The 21,249-nt window shown below is 41.7% G+C and overlaps 1 protein-coding gene across 4 annotated transcripts in view; it reads right to left on the reverse strand.

Annotated features, from left to right (window-relative positions):
* The window catches only part of birc6 (baculoviral IAP repeat containing 6), a 210,306-nt gene that overhangs the window by 78,475 nt on the left and 110,582 nt on the right, over positions 1-21,249 (reverse strand). For 3 of the 4 annotated variants that reach the window (XM_062058987.1, XM_062058986.1, XM_062058985.1), the window contains exons 44-55: positions 18,883-19,141; positions 18,230-18,801; positions 16,316-16,491; positions 16,145-16,241; positions 15,867-16,061; positions 9,820-10,020; positions 9,476-9,755; positions 9,134-9,390; positions 5,221-5,329; positions 4,721-4,951; positions 2,025-2,862; positions 319-462 (exon numbers count right to left, since the gene is read on the reverse strand). In XM_062058987.1, the coding sequence (XP_061914971.1) occupies positions 319-462; positions 2,025-2,862; positions 4,721-4,951; positions 5,221-5,329; positions 9,134-9,390; positions 9,476-9,755; positions 9,820-10,020; positions 15,867-16,061; positions 16,145-16,241; positions 16,316-16,491; positions 18,230-18,801; positions 18,883-19,141 (3,359 nt within the window). The remainder of the gene's footprint in view (positions 1-318; positions 463-2,024; positions 2,863-4,720; positions 4,952-5,220; positions 5,330-9,133; positions 9,391-9,475; positions 9,756-9,819; positions 10,021-15,866; positions 16,062-16,144; positions 16,242-16,315; positions 16,492-18,229; positions 18,802-18,882; positions 19,142-21,249) is intronic. The other variant, XM_062058988.1, reaches the window with a different exon arrangement.

Raw genomic sequence — 21,249 nt, forward strand, 5'->3', positions numbered from 1 at the left:
ACGAATGATTTGCTGGAGATGACGTTACAAGGTGCGCGACAGTTAGTGTGTGTGTGAGGTCGGCATCTGCACTGTGTGCTGCACTGCTTTAAGCCTGACAGCTACACCAAGGAGGAACACAGTAACGCTGCTTTTAGTTCACTTCATGGACTTCAATATGTGACCATAGAAAAAGAAAATCACCACCATGGAAGTGAACAAGATCACAATAAAAAGTTCAGCTCCCACAAATCTGTCAAAGTTGTATGTTTTCAAACTTGTACAAATAAAAAGCTGCACAAAGCTTTAAAACAAAATGTTTAAGACAGAGCTTCATACCGGGCAAGGAGACTGCAGGAACACCGTGACTTTCTCATCCTCCAGCATGAGCTGCAGGAACAACCTTCGTATGAAGCCGGAGATGTTTCCAGAGATAGGAACGTTACCTCGCTGTGGTGCCGACTGGAAGAGCTCACAAAGAACCTGAAGCAAAAACAAAAGACAGGGGTTAATATTTTCAAAATAAGAAAACAGGGTTTATGTCGTTTATGTCGACATCTAGTGACATGTTGTTGTCACATTTATTCTTGACTATGTCCACAGACAACAGGAGAATAGCTGATAACACCTTTGTGTATGTTTTTATTTAGATTACATTTTTTTTCACATAATGTTTTATACTCTTATCTGGCAATGAGTCACATTATACTGAGTCATTGATGCATTATAAAACACCAGGAGTTATACTGTGTACCACGATGCCTCAAAGTGTGTATTGCTTTAAGAAGAAAAACACCCGACCAATATAGCTGCTGTGTGGTTTACTGTGAAGAACAAAAATGTGTTTATCAGGAAGCTTCTTTCAGCTCATACTGAAAGAAGTTGGGAGGATCTAAATGGAAACTTAAAGAGGATCTAAATGGAAACTTAAAAAAGGAAACATTTCAAACTGCGGGATCATACCATGAATTGATTAACGTGGACTCCGACTTAAACAAGTTGAAAAACTTATTCGGGTGTTACCATTTAGTGGTCAATTGTACGGAATAAGGTACTGTACTGTGCAATCTACTAATAAAAGTTTCAATAAATCAATCAATCATGTTGATCTGATGTTTTGCGTATCACTCACAATCATTATGAAAGACATGACGGACGGATATTTTTAATGCATTCTAAATATTAAATAAACGTAAATAAAAGTCAGTTTACAGCGGAGCCAATCTGAGCTCTACTATTTCGCCCATAACATCCAATAAATAAGCATTCAAAAACCGTCAGCAATATCTCCATTTGTATTTTGTGACTTGAATATTAACCAAGTATTAGTGATATTGTTATTGTAAGTGCTAACATAGACAAACTATTTCTAGGGGCACCGTGATCACTTCCGTGTGTCCCTATGTTTACATAATCTAGTGGTATGCTGTTCCCTTGCACCCTGTAAGTTTATTCTAAATCATAAATCGTGCATCTCACCAGGACAGAAGAAGTCCGAGTAGGTATTCCGACATGTTGGTACACTTTGACAGCCATTTAGGACCCGAAACTGGCGAGGACGACACGAAAAGACACTTAATCCCCCCTACCCCCACACCTTTTCTGGCTCAAATGAAGTCTGCAGTGATTAATAATCAGTGATGAGAAAAATAAAAAAGTAAACATGAAAGTAAAAATTATCAAAATACGTAAACATTAAATGTTATTATGAATGTGCCCGTTACTACATTACATATATATTTACATTATGTATATAAAAACTCAACGGAGGTGGTTTTTTTTTTTTATGGGCTGTATAGGCGGAATACGCGGCTCCCATAGGCTCCATCGTAAGCAGACTTTTGATCGCATTTATCTAATATTCAGAATGCAAATTTTTTTTATATAATAATACATCATGTCTCTCATAATGATTGTAAACGATAGGGAAAATTCCCAAAAAAGTGTGGTTCCCCTTTTAACAGGTTCCACTGTGCTGAGCGATATTCATGTTGTCAAAGTGCATAGAATAAAATGTATTCCGCTAACGAGGGGGAAAAACTTGCCTGTGCCATGAGTCGCTGGTTGTTAGGATGACAAGAGATGCACTGAAGAAAGAAAGCCACTGTGGAGTTCTCCAAAACTGTTCTTTGCTGGGTGGAGAGTCCTCCAGTGAGACCAGAAGACGCTAAGGAAAAGCGTGAGCCTGAGGGCTGGGATGGGGATGTGGCAGAGATTGACCCCATTGGCTGACACCCTGAGTTTCCGCTAGCACTGGAGTGGCACAGCAGAAAGAGCAGTGCCGTCCATAGAGGGTTGACCTCTGGTCCTCCTAGCCAGTCCTTCATGGCATGACTGTTGCCCACCTCCGTGAGGAAGTGCAGCACTGGAGCTACAAGCTCTGCAGCAAGCACTGGGCGGCCATGAGCAGATGAGGAGCCCGGCTGGTACTGGTGATGGCGCCTATCAGACACAGCAGTGGGAAGGGGGAGGTCGGCATTGGCTAGGAGGCCAACACAGAACTGGGCGAGGCTGCGAACCAGCAACGAAGGCAAGCCCGAGTCCAGCAGCTGCTCGATCGCTCCAGGAGACTGAGAGGCCGCTGCTAATGTAGTCAACTGAGACTCGGACAAATTAACTGGCGGCCTCGCATGCTTCGAGTCGTCTGTCAGTCCGCTGGTGGTGGCGGCGGCGTTGTGCTGCTTTTTGCCATCATCAGTCATGGCGAGTCGACGCTGCTGGACGTTAGAGTGACTGGCGCTGGGTGTCGATACGATACCCATCCAGGACATAAGCAGGGAGAAGTAGCGAGGATGGATGTGACACATGGAACACAGGAGGCTATCCACAGCCTTCTTCAGCACAATGTTGCACGGCAAAGACATGGACCAGTTGTACAGCAGTCTGGTGGAAAAGAGAAATAAGTCATCAGAACATGAATGATGTTACTCTTTAATGCGGATACAACTACAGTCGCATGCATTGGTGGCTATGTTCAAAGTTAACAGTCAGAAAAACAAGCAAACTGTTGGGAGATCATTTCAGTCTTTCCCTACGCCTTTCAAATTTTGGATGAGGGTAAACATGCATTTGTGCAGCTTGGCTAACTTATGAGATCACTCCTTTACAGTTACATTAGTCAGAGTGAGAGGGGGTGTGTGTGTGCATGTGGCAATAATACCGTTGGCATGCACAGAGATATGTGCAGTATAGCCAACTGTATTGTAATTAAGCATGTTCCAATCAGGGTTTTATGCTCCCCCCATACCGATCCCATGTATTTATGTTGTGAAATCAAAGACATTTACAAAAATAAATGTTTTACTTTTTAAATGCAATGAATATACAATTATATTCTATTCTATCTTTAAAAAAAAAGCACCATAAAATCCATTTAGTTGAGACTACAGCTGCCAAATGATTCATCTTTTGACCAATTTTTCCAAATAGTCGACTAAATTACCGATTAGTAAATTGCGGCAAAAGCATGCCGGCACACAGCTTTGCTTTGCTTCTGCTTATTTTGTATATAAATGAATTATGATTAAAACAGTTCAAAAAAGGTTAAAAGTTTCAAAAGCTTCTTCTTTGGCATATACAGTAAAGCATTGAGTCATTTACAGTTTTAGAAAGTGTACTAGACTAGTACTAAACTACCTAATTATTGTCTTTTAGTTAATATAATTGAGCATGCACTCAATAGTACTCAATAACTAAACAAAAGTTAAAACTACTATCTACTACTGTTCAATTATTTGGTTTTTGCCCTCAACGTCCTCCTGTGTCCAGGGAATTATTCTCAGAATGTGTAAATGATAACAAAAACAACAAAACACTGTTATCGTGAAACTAACTATATCAATCTTATCACTCTAGTATCGATCATATACCGATATTACCCTTTGAATTGACCCTACCGATGTATGGATGGATAGATCATCCTTCTCTTTACCTTTACTCCTGGTCGCTACACAGCAGCAGACATCGTTATATTATCCTCTGTACAACTCTTTATTAATTTACTTGTTAACTTCTTGTTAATAACTGCTTACTTTCTGCTGTAACACACTTCCATCTATACTTCTTAAGCTTTACTAAGCACTTCTTTCTTCTGTTGTTTTAGGCTATCTTAGCGGATATCTTAACAGCTAGCTTAGTGATTAGTAGGGAAAAATATATTCAAATTCAAATAGCAATTTTTATTACAATTCTGAATTGATTTAAAATGTTAAAGAATCGATTTTTTAAAATGTGTTTTTAGGCCATAAACAATTAGCTGCCTCTGTCAGCCAGGATACAAAAATAAATGAAGTACCAAACAGAGGGTATCGGCTTTTATGATCGGTATTAATCTGTATTGGCCAGTCACATACTTTTTCACGGAAACTGGCTGATACCGATCGATGGCTGATTGATTAGCGCATCCATAGCTGTGACGTCAACAAGATAAGATTCAATTTGTTTAAATGAGATAATGTATAGGCATTTTGATTTCTCATGCTGCACATATAATAAAATTGCTTGACCTAATTGGTGAGTGGACGGTGCCACTGAGGCACCCCACCTAAATAACTGCAGGGGAAACATTAACATTGTTATCAATAAGAAGTTACCAACACAGAATTGTTAGCATCTTTTAAGTACAATTAGTACAACTGTTTATAAAAGTTAAACTGTTCAAGACTAATTGTAAGCAAGCACTTTTCCTCACATGAAATGTCTTCGTGCCTAATAAAAAAAGTAAAATAAAGCAATGACTGACTCAAAAAGTTCTGTGTCGAGCAGCGTAGGAAGGTCGTAGTCAACAGGCAGCTCGTAGCTGTGCCACAAGATGGCTGCCACGCAGTGCAGATGGGACGGTGAGGGCATGAGGAGGCCATACTCCCTTAAGGAAGCAGAAGAAGAAGCACGGCTGGTGCTGGAGTAGCCCATCGGGATTTTCAGAGCGGCAACCCGTGAAGAGTCGTGCACCCACTGCAGGAGAGCCTGGATTCTGGAGGGGTAGATTTGAGAGCACATGACACGTTTGGACGATACGACCAGACCAATTCCTTGTCCTTCACTTCGGTCTTGGCAGCACTGCCATAGAACGCAGCTTTGTGATAGTAAAAGATGACAAGGATAACATAAAAAAACATGTTTTACGATCAGCTTATAAGCCTCTTGAGAATGTCACCTTAATATAAAATGTTTTGGTCTCATTCATTATCTGAACAAGTAAGAACAAACAGTGAAGATCAACAATCCAAGTGATTCATGTACCTGTCCTTGGTTCCTGAGTCCTGAGTGGTGCCCAACTGGTACAGAATGTCTATGGTGGAGTCTGAAGACAGGCCATTTAGTCGACCAAACAACAGAGGACTGTTCAAGTCTAAGAAAAAAAACAAAAACAAGATGATGGTAAAGATCAGGAAATAATGGACATGCCCAGCAGGTGGTCAATTTGAAGTAGAAGCACAAGATCGCTGTATTTATTGATCTCATGACAAAATAAAGTATGCGTGATTAATCAAATGTGCAGATGTCTAAAGTTCGTCATCCTAAGGATGGGCATAATCCTGGATTAATAATATTGATTCATTTTTAAGAATTCTGACCGCTTTGTGGAATTGATCAAGAATTGAATTAAATATCAAAAAGCAGAGGCATAGTGGTCAAAAAACATGACATCCAGCATGACATATCTGCTCTATACAGCATTATTATTTCTAATACCACTGTGGAATCCAAACAAGACGTAAACATTATCAGATACACTTTCCCATTTCTTGATTGTAATCCTATACACAAATATTGAATTGATTATAAATTAAATACACAGTAAATGCATTAACATTTAATAACATTTGGTTCAGTGCAGAAGTGTACTATTTCCGACAGTACAGATTTAAAGGGGAGGGACCGGGAGTGTTCATTTTAACACTTGGCCTTACAAATGAATTTAGCAAAGTGGATAAGATAAAAGCAGTGTGTCACCATTGTTCAGTAGTGATGGAGAAAAAGACTACAAACTGAAACTAATTAAAAACTTTACTAGAAACAAAATCAATCATTCACACTCTTCAAATTTACACTTGAACTTTCCTTGCATTTTACTAAAAAGAAACCTTGAAAACCAGGACTGCTTAAAGTGTGGCCGGGGAGCCATTTTATCAATGAATTATGATAAATGATAAATGGGTTGTACTTGTATAGCGCTTTTCTACCTTCAAGGTACTCAAAGCGCTTTGACAGTATTTCCACATTTACCCATTCACACACACATTCACACACTGATGGCGGGAGCTGCCATGCAAGGCGCTACCAGCAGCCATCAGAGGCAAAGGGTGAAGTGTCTTGCCCAAGGACACAACGGACGTGACTAGGAAGGTAGAAGGTGGGAATTGAACCCCAGTAACCAGCAACACTCCGATTGCTGGCACAGCCACTCTACCAACTTCGCCATATATTCAACCACTTGTCAGCTCTAACACGTAGCTAAGATAGTTTAGAATAAACAGTGGTACCTCAACTATTTTTAGATCTTAGCTGTCTCTTTTTTTTTTGTTACGCTTTAACTTGCAAGCATAAATGTGAGGTACAAGATTCCCGGCTGCTGCTTTAACGAGTGATTGTTCACAGCCAGACATCGACACAATCATGCCCCTCAACCACTGGAATTGAGAAAGTGAGTGTGAAAGGAGCAGTGGACAAGAAGCGGACGACATCCAGTGGACAAGAAGCGGACGACATCCACCAAACTCAGGGGGAAAAAAAAAACATTAAAAACATGACCAACCATGTTGCCAACCAAACGAGGTAGCCCAAGCAGAATCCAGCCTCCGCTGAGAAAATGCCTATGGTGTACTTGACATGTTTCAGTCCATTCTGTGCACTGACACTACACACTGGACAATCGAGCATTACCCTTGCTACACAGACACATATCGCTTGTGGTCAACTCTGACCTCTAGTCTGTCATTCAAAGACATCCGCAAAATAAACAATAACAATTCCTATTGTTACGTGACAGAAAAGCAGCCCGAACGAGACACCGCATTAGTTGACTCCGAAAGGTAAAGGTGGTAAATTATGATTACATACAACTACTTTAGTGGTTTGTTCTACATTCTATTGTATTGGTTTTCATACAACATTATCTAAAAATGTGTATCGCTTTTTAAAAGGCATGTTACATACAGTTAAAATGGTGCTGTTCTGGGGGGCAAGCCCCAAATTATTATAATTTTTTTGTCCTGTCCAGCTACTCAGGAAAATCATATTGTTGATGTAGATGCCCATATTTGCTTTACAGATTTACTTTACAAAAGAAAAGTGTGGGATTTGCCTTATTTGTGTTTGACTTTATTAAATGGAATTATATTAATGTTTGGCGCAGCCGCACTTTATTTAGCAGGAGGGGATAGAAAGAGATAAAAAGGAAGACAGAGGGGGAAAATTGCAGGGATAAGATGTCGGATGAGCCAGAGACATAACCACAATAACAGAATAGCATCAACAAATATGATATGTACAAATATGATAATAAGTGATAGCAAAGAAGCAGTTAGTGAAGTAAATATTAATAACACAGAAATCACAATGAACATTTTTGCACTTCAAATGGAGAAATAAAAAATACCAAAAGAAATAGCAGTATTGATAATGAATAAAGATAATTACCTCTATTATCAACAATACAATTGTTTTAAATGCAACAATACATATATGTACTGATAACATGAATGACAAAAGAAAGCAGATAAATGGAGGGGAAGAAAGAGAAGCGGACCATATTAACCTTGTAGATTGTTATAGTAGCAATAGGTTAAGCTTTATCAGTTGCCGTGTTGTGGTGAAGAAGGAGCTGAGCCGGAAGGCAAAGCTCTCAATTTACCGGTCGATCTACATTCCCATCCTCACCTATGGTCATGAGCCGAAATGAGTTTCCTCCGCCGGGTGGCGGGGCTCACCCTTAGAGATAGGGTGAGAAGCTCAGTCATCCAGGAGGAGCTCAAAGTAAAGCCGCTGCTCCTCCACATCGAGAGGAGCCAAATGAGGTGGTTCGGGCATCTGGTCAGGATACCACCCGAACGCCTCCCTAGGGAGGTGTTTCGGGCACGTCCGACCGGTAGGAGACCACGGGGAAGACCCAGGACACGTTGGGAAGACTATCTCTCCCGGCTGGCCTGGGAACGCCTCGGGATCCCCCGGGAGGAGCTGGACGAAGTGGCTGGGGAGAGGGAAGTCTGGGCTTCCCTGCGTAGGCTGCTGCCCCTGCGACCCGACCTCGTATAAGCGGAAGAAGATGGATGGATGGATGGAGTTGCCGTGTCTACCCCTCGTGGGAACAACATTAATATATGTTTGATGAAACGTGATTATATGCATGAGTGTAGGTATGCATAAGTGTCTGTATATGTACAGGATATGTAAATGTATGTTTGTACAGTGAATGTGTGTGTGGGTGTATGTACCATAAATGTGTATGTATGTACTGTATTTGTTCATGTATGTGGGAGCGTATGTGGGTAAGTTCCAAAGTGTGCGCATATGTATGTATTAATGAATGAATATACGTATGTGTGTGTGTGAGTATGTGTGTGAGTATGTATGTGAATTTGTATGTACAGTAAATTTGTCTTTTATAAGTTTTCATCTGTTTTGTGTAGAATGGCGTCTGGAGCACCACATAGTTCGATATGTATGGGAAAGCAACCGACGTATAATTCTTGATATCACTTGACAAATCTTTTTTTGAAAAAGTATAGGGATCTATTCCATTGCATAGTTAGATGTTTTGTTCATATCTACTTTGTAGAGTTAAGCCTCTTTAGTACTCCGAGAGTTCACGCGCTGCTTACTGTACAACAGCCATCTTGGCTTGGTTGACCACCACTGGTTCTCACTTCACGAGACGGAATACAAGCAATTGTATGTATTTTTTTTTTGAGAATAGTATTATTTAGCTGCTCAGACAGAGCAGTTTTGAGCTAAAGTATTACTTTAAAACCAAGGTAGGTACTGAACAGTACAGTGACATTTTAAAGAAACAATACGAATTGTAAAACAGATTAATTAAAAATAATCACTTATATTTTCCATAGTCAATCAAGGAAATTATTCTAAGGCTCATCGCTAAACAAAACTACACACGGTGACACATGAACAAGTAGATAAAAAAGGGTGTACTCACTGGAAGGGTCGGTGCCAGTGGCAGCACAGTTCCTCAAGAGAATGTCGATGAGTTTAAGACCAATACGTGTAGACTGCAGGCCGATCTTAACTAAAACGGCTTCGATGTTGGGTGAGTGCATGCCGCAGTAAGGTGACATGAGCAGCGCGGCACAGGTCTGAAGCAGGTTAGCAGTAGGTGCGGCTGCACTGGCCATCATGGGCTCCAGGTCACTGACGTGGGTCAGGCAATGATGAAGGAGACGCAACCATCCGATGCTGTACAGTTAGTAGAAAAGGGTTGGCATCAAAATGACCAGCAGACGAAAATGGATCCATTTTCAAAGAGAGGGGGTTTTGATACCTGGTTTTAGAGACTTGGTCTTCCGAGGGCAAGAAGGGATTGTTGACTGTTGCAGAAGAAGTGTTGCCAAATGCTGTCAGACCCAAGAGTTTGATTTGTGACAGGCCAAGGGTGCTGGCATCGCGTGGCCGGTGAAGCCTCAAACATACAGCTGATGCAACCTCCGCCTTGACCAGCTGGATCTTGATGTACGTAAGGCCGCTGGTGATGACCGGTGTGGAGAGCGGCAACATGTTAACTCCGTCAGCGCTGATCTCAACAGAGACCGAGGACGGGCAGGCTAGTTGGTGGAAAGAATATATCATCAGCATCTTCCATTGTCCTAATATGTCCTATTTACTTACTAGCAAGAGAAGCAAGATGTGGCTGAATGTGGAGCTCCTTCAGCAGCACGGCAGCAGGAAGATGAATGGTGAGGTCACACCAAGCCTCCTCTGGAAGGAAGATGTAGGACCAGGCTGCAGAACGAGCCCGGCGGTGAGGCGGCGTCGCTTGAAGGAGGACTTCTGCTGGTTGAGCTGTGGGGCTGCTGGATGTTATTGTACCTATAAAGAGACAAAAATCATGTAGTTTCTTCTTGACCCTAATTGTTGATGCATATATATATATTTTCATGCTAAAAATAATTTACATACGTTTAAAAATAAGTCTGTGTTATTAGTATTAACATATTTTTGTTATATCCTTTTGCTCTGTTTTTATAATTGTTGTTATTGTACAATGTAACACAGGCTGTATACCAGTGGCAACTGCTGGTCTTTCAAGTAGGTCTCCAACAACAAATATATATAAACATTAGGGATGATGTTCGTTAAGAAATTATCGAGTTCGATGCCATTATCGAATCCTCTTATCGAACCGATTCCTCATTGAATCTCTTATCGAATCCAGATAGGTTGTTGTGTGTGCACTGAGTTCCAAAAGCCATAGATGTTATATGACTGGGCCGGCACGCTGTTTATATGAAGGAAAAGCGGACGTGACTAAGGACAGCATGCGGCTGTTAAAGGGTGAAGGTTTCAGGTGAGAGAGGACGCTAAAGGCACGTCCCCAGTGAGCATATAGTGCTGCTATGTGCGTTGTAAATAAAAAAAATTGCCGACAAACACATCACCAACATGGACGGGGTGCCGCTCACTTTCGACATCCCGGTGAAGCACACTGTGGAGAAGAAGGGGACCAGCACGGTAGCGAATCGATACGCACAACGGGGCAAGAGAAGTCGGCTTTTACTGTTGTGCTAGCTTGCTATGCTAATGGACAACGAGATTGACTTTGAAAATGAGGAGAGGGAATCCGGCGTGTTTGATGGAGAACTTGCCCAGCTGTTCATTTCGGACACAGAAGATGAGGACTTTGATGGATTTGTGGATGAGGATTGGTCAAAAAATAATGTGAGTAAATTGATAAATACTTCAATAAAGTACAATCAAACTCATCTTTGCTCCTGCAGCCTTTTTAAAACAGCGTCCATGCATGCTAGCGTATATTTTAAGATAGCGTATGTTTTAAACTAGCGTATGTTTTAAGATAGCGTATGTTTAACCATGCCTGCGCCCAAAAAAACGCTGCGCCTTATTTATGCGTTAAAGACAGAAATAGCACCGGTAACTGACACAGCAGCGCCTTTTAATACAGTGCGCCCTATGGTCGCGAAAATACGGTATAGTGGCTTCGATAACGGGAACCGGTACTCAAAAAAGGATCTTATTGAACAATTAGGAGAACCGGTTTCGAACATCATCCCTAATAAACATGCTAGACCAGGGGTCGGCAACCCGCGGCTCCGGAGCCGCATGCGGCTCTTTGACCACTCTGATGCGGCTCAGCTGCATACTTGCCGACCCTCCCGGTTTTCCCAGTATACTTAACAACCCCCCCCTCTCCTAGTAATCTCCCAGGGCAAATATTATCCTATTTTCACTCTAATTACTTAATCAAGGGCGTGCTCTAATGGCACTGCAGTAATTGTCCTCTATAGCATTTACGAACAGCGTGCCAGCCCGGCCACATGTTATATGTTGCTTTTACTTGCACACGTAGGCGACAGCAAGGCATACTTGCTCAACAGTCACACAGCTTACACTGACGGGGTCCGTATAAAACAACTTTAACACTGTTACGTTACAAATATGCGCCACACTGTGAACCCACACCAAAAAAGAATGACAAAAACATTTCTGGAGAACATCCGCACCGTAACACAACACAACAAATACCCAGAATCCCATGCAGCCCTAACTCTTCCGGTCTACATTATACACCCCCGCTACCACCAAACCCCCCCACACATCAACCCCCCCCCCCCCCTCTCCGTGCGTCGGTTGAGCGGAAGAGTTAGGGCTGCATGGGATTCTGTGTATTTGTTGTGTTGTGTTTATGTTGTGTTACAGTGCAGATGTTCTCCAGAAATGTGTTTGTCATTCTTTTTTGGTGTGGGTTCAAAGTGTGGCGCATATTTGTAACGTAACAGTGTTAAAGTTGTTTTTGTACGGCTACCGTCAGTGTAAGCTGTGTGGCTGTTGAACAAGTATGCCTTGCTGGCACTTACGTGAGCAAGCAAAAACTGCATTCAACATGTGGCCAAGCAGGTACAGTGTTTGGGCAGGCTGTAGAGGGCGCTAAAAGCAGTGCCGGCACGTCCTGTAATTTGGGAGTCTCCCGGAAAATGGAGAGGGTTGGCAAGAAAGACGCTATCAAGCGCCTTTCAATTAAAAGTCGCGGGCCGCACTAACATTAAATTTCCTTATTAAGATGCGTGTGTCAGAGACCCCTGGTTAACATAGCGCAAAGCAATTTTAGCTTAGTATGCGGTGTTTTTCATTTTAAATTTTAAATTGTTTTTTGTGGCTCCCATTGTTTTCTTTAATTTGTGAAACTTTCCAAAATGGCTCTTTGAGTGGTAAAGGTTGCCGACCCCTGTGCTAGACTTTACAAAGAAAACTTTTAAACATTATAAATATCTCTATATGAACAGGAACAACGGAATGAAAGGTGAAAAATGCTTTGGCAGTGTTTTGGATTTCAAGATAGGGACGGCGCGGCGAAGTTGGTAGAGTGGCCGTGCCAGCAATCGGAGGGTTGCTGTTTACTGGGGTTCAATCCCCACCTTCTACCATCCTAGTCACGTCCGTTGTGTCCTTGGGCAAGACACTTCACCCTTGCTCCTGATGGCTGCCATGCGCCTTGCATGGCAGCTCCCGCCATCAGTGTGTGTGAATGGGTGAATGTGGAAATACTGTCAAAGCGCTTTGAGTACCTTGAAGGTAGAAAAGCGCTATACAAGTATAACCCATTTATCATTTATCATTTATAAGATTGCCGATTCGTTCAAAAAGGGATTCAGCCCAGACAGGTCATCCAATCATCATGCGCAAGCCCGGCGAACCCCTTTCGATTCCTCTTATTCATTGGCTCACTGTTGGTGGTCGGGACAAAGTTGAGCATTTATGCAATGATTGTCGAGTTTGGCTTCAGCACTGTGACACTACCACATCAATGAAAAGAAGGCACGCCAGCTGTCGCCAGAATAGCTGTTTCTAAACAATAGTTAAATGCATTCTAAGGCATTTGTGAATAAAATGCAAACACAAAAGGACATATTTGACTACTTTTTTAAATATATTTTAGGGGAAACTAAACATCCCTTGCAGTATTTAGCAACCACCACTGCTGTATATCTGGCATCACATGTCAGAACAATGCGGGTAAGAGAGGTCGGCAAGTCAGACCCATAACTTCAGGACAAGGATTGGCACTAAGGGCTGAATGGGTCTGGCTGGAGTCCAAAGCTGGACTGTGTGCGTCCTGCTGCTAGAGAGCCGCCCCATCGCCCAAGCCACCAGAGCAAAGGTGCGGCAAAGCGGCCGGCGCCTCGTCTTACCGCCGAGGCTCCAGACACTCGCGTGAGTCTTGCTTACGGTTGTTTAAAGTTTTTCAGTGGCCACATTTTCTGCGCATCACTAGACAATCGTGCCTAAATAACATAGGCTATATATATCTATTCATACAATATATTTATTTAATTTGTTTCCACGTAAAAAAACAATCCTCATTTGTAAGGCGTGGCGACTTGTTTATATTGACAAATGTGCATTTTAGACTGCAATATTTTCAATTAAAGACACTTATTACATATGTCTAGCATGTGTGCTATTGTGCGCTTAGCTGTTGTGTAACTGATAACTCCTCATAGCCTACAGCCCACAATGTTTACCTTTTATAAATAACTTGACTAAAATACAAGAAAAGACCAACCTTGTGTGCTTATTGGACGACATTTGTCAGGAACACGTTGTGTAAGACGGCAAAGGTTGTTGTGATTTCTTAATGCAGACAGCCGAGGAGGCAACGTGCATATGAAAAATATTTGATGACTAAAACAAAAGGCGGGAGCAACAGGGAATTGCTCTGAAAGCATAAGGAAAGCTATGCACGACAACAATTAAACTGGACAGACTACAAAGTAAACAAAACCAGAATGCTGGATAACAGCAACAAACTCACAATGTGCATGGGGCAGACGGTGTCCACAAATTACGTCCGGATTTGACATCATCATGGAAAGAATAATGTCCCGACAAAGTAGTGTTTCAGGGTCAAGATAAATAGTCCTAATTACCAACAAGTACGGGGAAAAGTGCTCAGGGATCAGGCGTGAAGCAGTTACAGGGCAAACACCAACAAAACAGGAAGAGCCACCAAAATAAAAGCACTAAACACAGTAGAACACACAAACTCAAAACAAGGCATGCTGCAATGTAACAGATCCTAACAACAGTTACTGACCTACTGAAACCCACTACTACCGACCACGCAGTCTGATAGTTTATATATTAATGATGAAATCTTAACATTGCAACACATGCCAATACGGGTTAACTTATAAAGTGCAATTTTAAATTTCCCGGCAAACTTCCGGCTGAAAACGTTTCGATATGACGTTTGCGCGTGACGTCAACCGTTGAAGCGGAAGTATTCGAATCCCATTGAATCCAATACAAAAAGCTCTGTTTTCATCTCAAAATTCCACAGTAGTCTGGACATCTGTGTTGGTGAATCTTTTGCAATTTGTTTAATGAACAATGGAGACTGCAAAGAAGAAAGTTGTAGGTGGGATTGGTGTATTAGCGGCGGACTACAGCAACACAACCAGGAGGACTTTGAAGATAGCAGACGCGCTAGCCGAACGACCTCACCTTGACTTCCTCCGTCTCGGTGATCGGGTGAAGTCCTTCGTCGTACCGTCGATCGCTGGAACGCAGGTGAGCACGGGTCATGATGAGCAGATGAGAGCTGGCGTAGGTGCATAGCTAATGTTTTTAGCATAGCTCTGTCGAGGTTCCGTAGCTAAGTTAGCTTCAATGGCGTCGTTAGCAACAGCATTGCTAAGCTTCGCCAAGCTGGAAAGCATTAACCGTGTAGTTACATGTCCAGAGTTTGGTAGTATTGTTGATCTTCTGTCTATCCTTCCAGTCAGGGACTTATTTGTTTTGTTTCTATATGCATTTGAGCCCGATGCTATCACGTTAGCTCAGTAGCTAAAGTGTTTCGCCGATGTATTGTCGTGGAGATAAAAGTCACTGTGAATGTCCATTTCGCGTTCTCGACTCTCATTTTCAAGAGGATATAGTATCCGAGGTGGTTTAAAATACAAATCCGTGATCCACAATAGAAAAAGGAGAGAGTGTGGAATCCAATGAGCCCTTGTACCTAAGTTATGGTCAGAGCGAAAAAAGATACGTCCTGCACTGCACTCTAGTCCTTCACTTTTACGTTCCTCATCCACGAATCTTTCATCCTCGCTCAAATTAATGGGGTAATCGTCGCTTTCTTGGTCCGAATCTCTCTCGCTGCTGGTGTAAACAATAGGAAAATGTGAGCAGCCCTTCTTCCGGTGTTGTCACGCTACTTCCGGTAGGGGCAAGGCTTTTTTTTATCAGCGACCAAAAGTTGCAAACTTTATCGTCGTTGTTCTATACTAAATCCTTTCAGCAAAAATATGGCAATATCGCGAAATGATCAAGGATGACACATAGAATCGATCTGCTATCCCCGTTTAAATAAAAAAAAATTTTTTCAGTAGGCCTTTAACTGGCTGTCCAGCTTTGCACAAATAAACACACTGCAGGACTGATTGAATCGGAGATTATAGCACATATTTTACATGCAAGCCTATAAAATCCATACTTGTTTTGTGGATATCTGATCAGTGGCACACCTAGTATTGAATGAAATTATCATTGAGATTTATTGATAGTGATGTATTAATTTTTTAAATGGGAATGGAGTTATTCATTTTGATGACAGTAAGAAAATGTTAACCGCGTGCATATTTTTAATCTATCTGCTAATTTGTGTTTTTGGCAGACTTTCAAATGCATTTACGCACCTAATGGGGCAAAGTTGTGGAGTCCCTCTGCGTTGTCCGGCTCGGATGTCATCATTCGGCCTTTGAGGTTGCCGTCTGACGCCTTTCCAGGACCAGAATCTAAGAACTTCATGATGGTGGACACCATGCTGCGCGCTGTGTTCACAATTGCCCGAGTGCTGGTCACCATGTTGTTACAAATCAGCTGCACACCACCTAGTTAAAAAAAGAGTGATACATGTCAACAGGATGACATCAATTGTATTAATTGATCATAATGTATCAGTGTGTATGCATACCCATGTCATGGAATGCTTTGAGAGCCTCACTCGTATCCAGCACCCGGAGAATGAACCACAAGAGAGGCTCAGACAGCTGACAAGTGGAAAGAGACCCCTTAAGAATGGAAATAAACAAAATAAAACATTTTCAAAAACTAAATGTATGCCAAATAAGTGTGTTATGTCCACCTGTCGACCCATGTATCCACAGGCCATGTATGTGAGGATGGGCTGCAACATGACTTGCACAGAGGTGGCTTTCTTGCTAAGGGTAGTGAGGATGGTGAAGAGGCCATCACCCACCGAAATGGCATCCAGACCCCCGTGAAAGTTTTCATGTTTTGTTAGGTGAAGACCACTGGCTCCTAAAGAACAAAGAGTGTGGTCTTAAAAAGGCAGAATACACCGTGAATAATGATCTAAAGCTAGGTGTCCAAACATTGTCACCGATGGCCACATACACGCATATACAAACCAATCCAATGTACAGCGTTTATAAGGATTCATTAGACCATATAAACGACCTATGTGTGAAATTATTAACACATTACCGTAAAATATAAAATAATAATATTTAGCTCATTCACGTAAGACAGTGGTCCCCAAACTTTTTGTAGCTGGGGACTGGTCAACGCTTGAAAATTTGTCCCACGGACCCGGGGGGGGGGGGGGGGGGGGGGGGGGGGTACCAATCGGTCCGCGGACCAGTACCGGTATATTTGAATGACTCTTACCATAATATGTTACGTTAACATACCAGGCACATTCTCAGTTGGTTATTTATGCGTCATATAACGTACACTTATTCAGCCTGTTGTTCCCTATTCTTTATTTATTTTAAATTGCCTTTCAAATGTCTATTCTTGGTGTTGGGTTTTATCAAATAAATTTCCCCAAAAATGCGACTTATACTCACTTATACTCCTGTGCGACTTATATGTTTTTTTCCTTCTTTATTATGCATTTTCGGCAGGTGCGACTTATACTCCGGTGCGACTTATACTCCGAAAAATGCGGTAAGTAAACGTTGATTAATTGTATATATTGATCGGTCATTGCCAATTTATGTCTTTTAATGCCGATCACAAACACTGATCCTGTCTGACTGACATTTAGTTTTGGTCCCCCAGCAGCTAATTATGTATTTCCATACATAGTGTGGAGCCGCTCTCCGAAATAGTAATTACGTCCATTACAACCGATATACTGCTTTTACTGGTTTCTTTAGTATCGTTAGCAAGTGTGCGGACGAGGCTGAACATGTTACACACCGAGAGCAAGCCAGAAGCAGGCATGCTAATAGTTGAGCTAAATGCTAAAATAGTTTGAAACAACACCCAGAAATAAGTGGTTAGTAAACTTTTAGAAGCGTAGCTGGATCCACAATAGAGCAGAAAGTAAGCAGATATTAACAGGAAATTAAAGTCGATTAATAACAGTTAGAGAGACGATATAAAAACAACTGTTGGTGAATCAGCATTGTCACTGTCAGTGTACATGACAGAGGAATGCAAATCGATCCATGAATTGTTGGTTTCGATACCAGAGGTAGTGTCCATATTGAAATCAATAAGAGTGGTTAGATATTTTTATTTTCTCAGTAATTTTGTTGTCGTTTTTGTTAATGTTTCAAATGATTCCTTGGACGCAGGAGAACTTTGAGATCAAAAACCAAATTATTTAAATTTATGCTTGATTTTGTTTAGTTATTGCTTACAACTGACTTTGTTTTGCTCAAACAATTGTATGTAACAATAGAAAAAAGAAGTACTTAAAATATTGTGTTGCTATTGTTACACTATTAATTAGGGATGTACAGTACAGGCCAAAAGTTTGGACACACATCACAAATATGATTAGCAGCAAAGCAGAAATCGTCAACGTTTTGGCTCAGAGACAAATGCAGGCTGCAACACGTAAGCTAGCTAGATGATGCTAACTATGCTCTAACAAGCAAGTTTATTTCAGAGTCTGTGGATACCCTGTACTTGATTGCTGATCTACAGTAAGGAGTCAAAATTCAAGAGTGCAGACTGCAAATGAGCTAATTGTTGCTGTGATTGTCAAAGGAAATGCAGCACATTGTCAGCATGTAGTTCTTACCTATAATCATGGCCATGGCACTGCTGTTGCATTGACCGAGGGCAGACAAGATCTGACTCATTATCTGCTGATTAGCGAGGACCAGATCAGCCACTCCAGCAGACGGACCCTGACTGGACGATGATCCTCCGGCCACGCTTTCTTTGCTGCCACAGACTTTCTCTTCATCTGACACACTGCTTTCGGCTGCTCCGCTGCAAGCCGTCGATATCCGACCACTGAACTCTCTGTCCCCTGACAGAGGAAACTGCACCAGCACGTTGACCAACTTAAGGAGGTCGAACATCAGCTGATCGCGTGTGGTTTCACCGCAGACGGCTTTTGCATCTCCAGGGCGAATGATGTTGGCAAAAAGGCCTCCAAAGCAGGCTCGAGCTCCCACAGAGCTGTCCGAGCCGCTGCGTGAGACCACTTTGTCGGCGCAAGTGATGTAGTGGTGAACCAGGAACGTGATGGACTCGATGACTGAGGAGATCGTGGCCACAGAGACCACCTCGAAGTTCTGCTCCAATGTAAACTCCAACAGCTTTACCTGTGCATCCAGAGGACCCTGACCCGACTGGAACGGACCCCTGAAGTATCAATGTCATATTAGCTCTCAAATTACAAGCAGAATTCATCAAGTATTCATCAATTCAAAGCATCCTGCTTACCTTTCAGTGGACAGGATGTGCAGAAGTTTTAGGAGGAACTCGCTGAACATTTGTGGACAGGTGGAAGAAAGGTGCACCTGCAAGCGACTCAGAAACTCGTGCAAAGCTTGAGTGGCAGTGGGTCCCACCTGAGAGCTGTGCTGGTTAGTTCCACTGGTGTTGCTGCCCGACAGGAAGCGGACCAGGACATGGACCAGCGTCAGATCGGACACCATCTGCTGCGCAGTGCTTTCTGGTGAACTCATCCCATTACTGGAGGCTGAAGGTTCATAAATATGTGGTTTGACAAAAGATATTGCTGTTACATTTGATCTTCTTTTAGACCGGAGCACAAAGTTCTAATTATAGCAACATGGAAGTCGCTGTATGCGTGCTAGCATGTAGTATGTTAGCATGTACCAGCTGTGGCAAGTGGACACACAGAATGCATGCGAACAATAAAGAAAGCATCCTTAATAATAAATCGTACAGTTATCCCTTGTTTATTGCTGTTAGTTGGTTCCGGGCATGACCGGGGTAAATTAAACCCTGTGAAGTTAGATTTATAAATTACATTTTCACAGCGAGAGCTTAAAAAAAACTTCTAAATACATTTTTGTGTTATTATGAGAGCTCTCACCATTACACTCGTAAATGCAGATCTGTATGCTGCCTGAAGCTGAGCCAATCAGTGGCCACGATACTAAACGGCGCAATGTCTGATTGGATTGACTCCTCCAGTGGCCAACAGTAAGTAGTATTGAAATGTTTAGTTAATTTAGCCAATATAAGGCTTGAAAATGCTAAATTTCAGCCAAAAATACAAAGAAGATGCTTCGAAAACTTGTGTAATGTGGTGATGGACAACTCCAAATTCTTTTCGAAATGTTTTCAATTATCATATTTTCCGGACCGTAGGGCGCACCGGATTATAAGGCGCACTGCCGATGAGCGGGTCTATTCAGGTCTATTTTCATACAAAAAGTGCACAGGATTATAAGGCGCATTAAAGAAATCCTATTATGAGTTCTTTTCAAAATTTAAAACACTTCCTTATGGTCTACATAATATGCATTGGTGGTTCTTTGGTCAAAATGTTGCATAGATTATGTTTTACAGATCATCTTCAAGTTGCTTTCTGACAGTTGCTTGAGGATGCGCCGTTTTGTAAGTGGTCCTTTTTATGTGGCTCACCTTCGACAGCGTCTTTTTCCTATCATCTTTGTTGTACCGGTGTAGCGTGCAAGGGCGGGAGTCGAAGAAGTACTAGGAGCTAACTGTTTTAATGACGTTCAGACTTAACTTAAATCAATAAAGGAGCAGTATCTCCTCATCCGTGGCTCACTCGTGCAACAACACGTACATTTGTCCCGTGAAAAACCGTCCGACCGGAACGCAAATAACTTAAGTTCCGTGGATGAATTATGTAAACCCACTACACCAGTAGTTTTTAGCGCTTTCATAGCGAGTCTACTGACAGATATAAGTTACAACATTATGCTACTTTATATTAGAAATGGCAACAGCGGAGGATGAATGCCCTATAACAAAAAGATAGAGAAAAAGACGAAGGTTATCGACTACGCCGTCAGAACGGGCTACAAAAGCAGACGCGCGCAAATTTTCAGGACTTATGCAGATCCCAAATACAGATCACATGTACCAAAAGGTAAGAAGAGTTGGTACTGCATAATATTGAGAAACAAAACGGCAAATATGTATGCTAATGGGTGCCATTTTGTGGTTATTATACACACACCATAATAATACTCGTATGTCTGACTACGGTAGCCGTAATGCTTTGACAATCCATCAAGCGGTGCGGCTTAATAGCTTGCCAAGGTCGTACTAAAAATGTTGACAGATTTTTGAGTGCAGTGTCTTATGCTCTATAGTCTCAATGGAACATTTAAAGTTTTGGTGGTGTTTACTGACGTCATCTTACAGTCTACACGTGTCTCTTATGTGTGACTGCTACTACTGGTCACACTCATCATTATACTGTGTACCAAATAAAATAGCTTCGGGGTCCGTTAGCACAACAAAAATTATTCCGTACATTAGGCGCACCAAGTTATAAGGCGCACTGTCGATTTTTGAGAAAATAAAAGGATTTTAAGTGTGCCTTATAGTCCAAAAAATATCGTAATGGCGAAGGAGTAAAAAATGTAGGTTTGTAGTTATTTTCATAATACTCAGTGATTAATTGTCAACATTTGAACATATTGGACAACGGTTTGGCCGATACAAATATGTTGGTACCAGTACCAAAATGTATTTCAATACTTTTCAAAACAAAGGGGACCACAAACAAAATGTCATAATTTATTTTAACTAAAAATCTTATGATATAATAAAAATATGTTTCTTATTGCAATCAAACAACAT

The sequence above is a fragment of the Entelurus aequoreus genome, linkage group LG09, assembly GCF_033978785.1.
Source record: "Entelurus aequoreus isolate RoL-2023_Sb linkage group LG09, RoL_Eaeq_v1.1, whole genome shotgun sequence".
In the NCBI taxonomy this organism is placed as follows: domain Eukaryota; kingdom Metazoa; phylum Chordata; class Actinopteri; order Syngnathiformes; family Syngnathidae; genus Entelurus; species Entelurus aequoreus.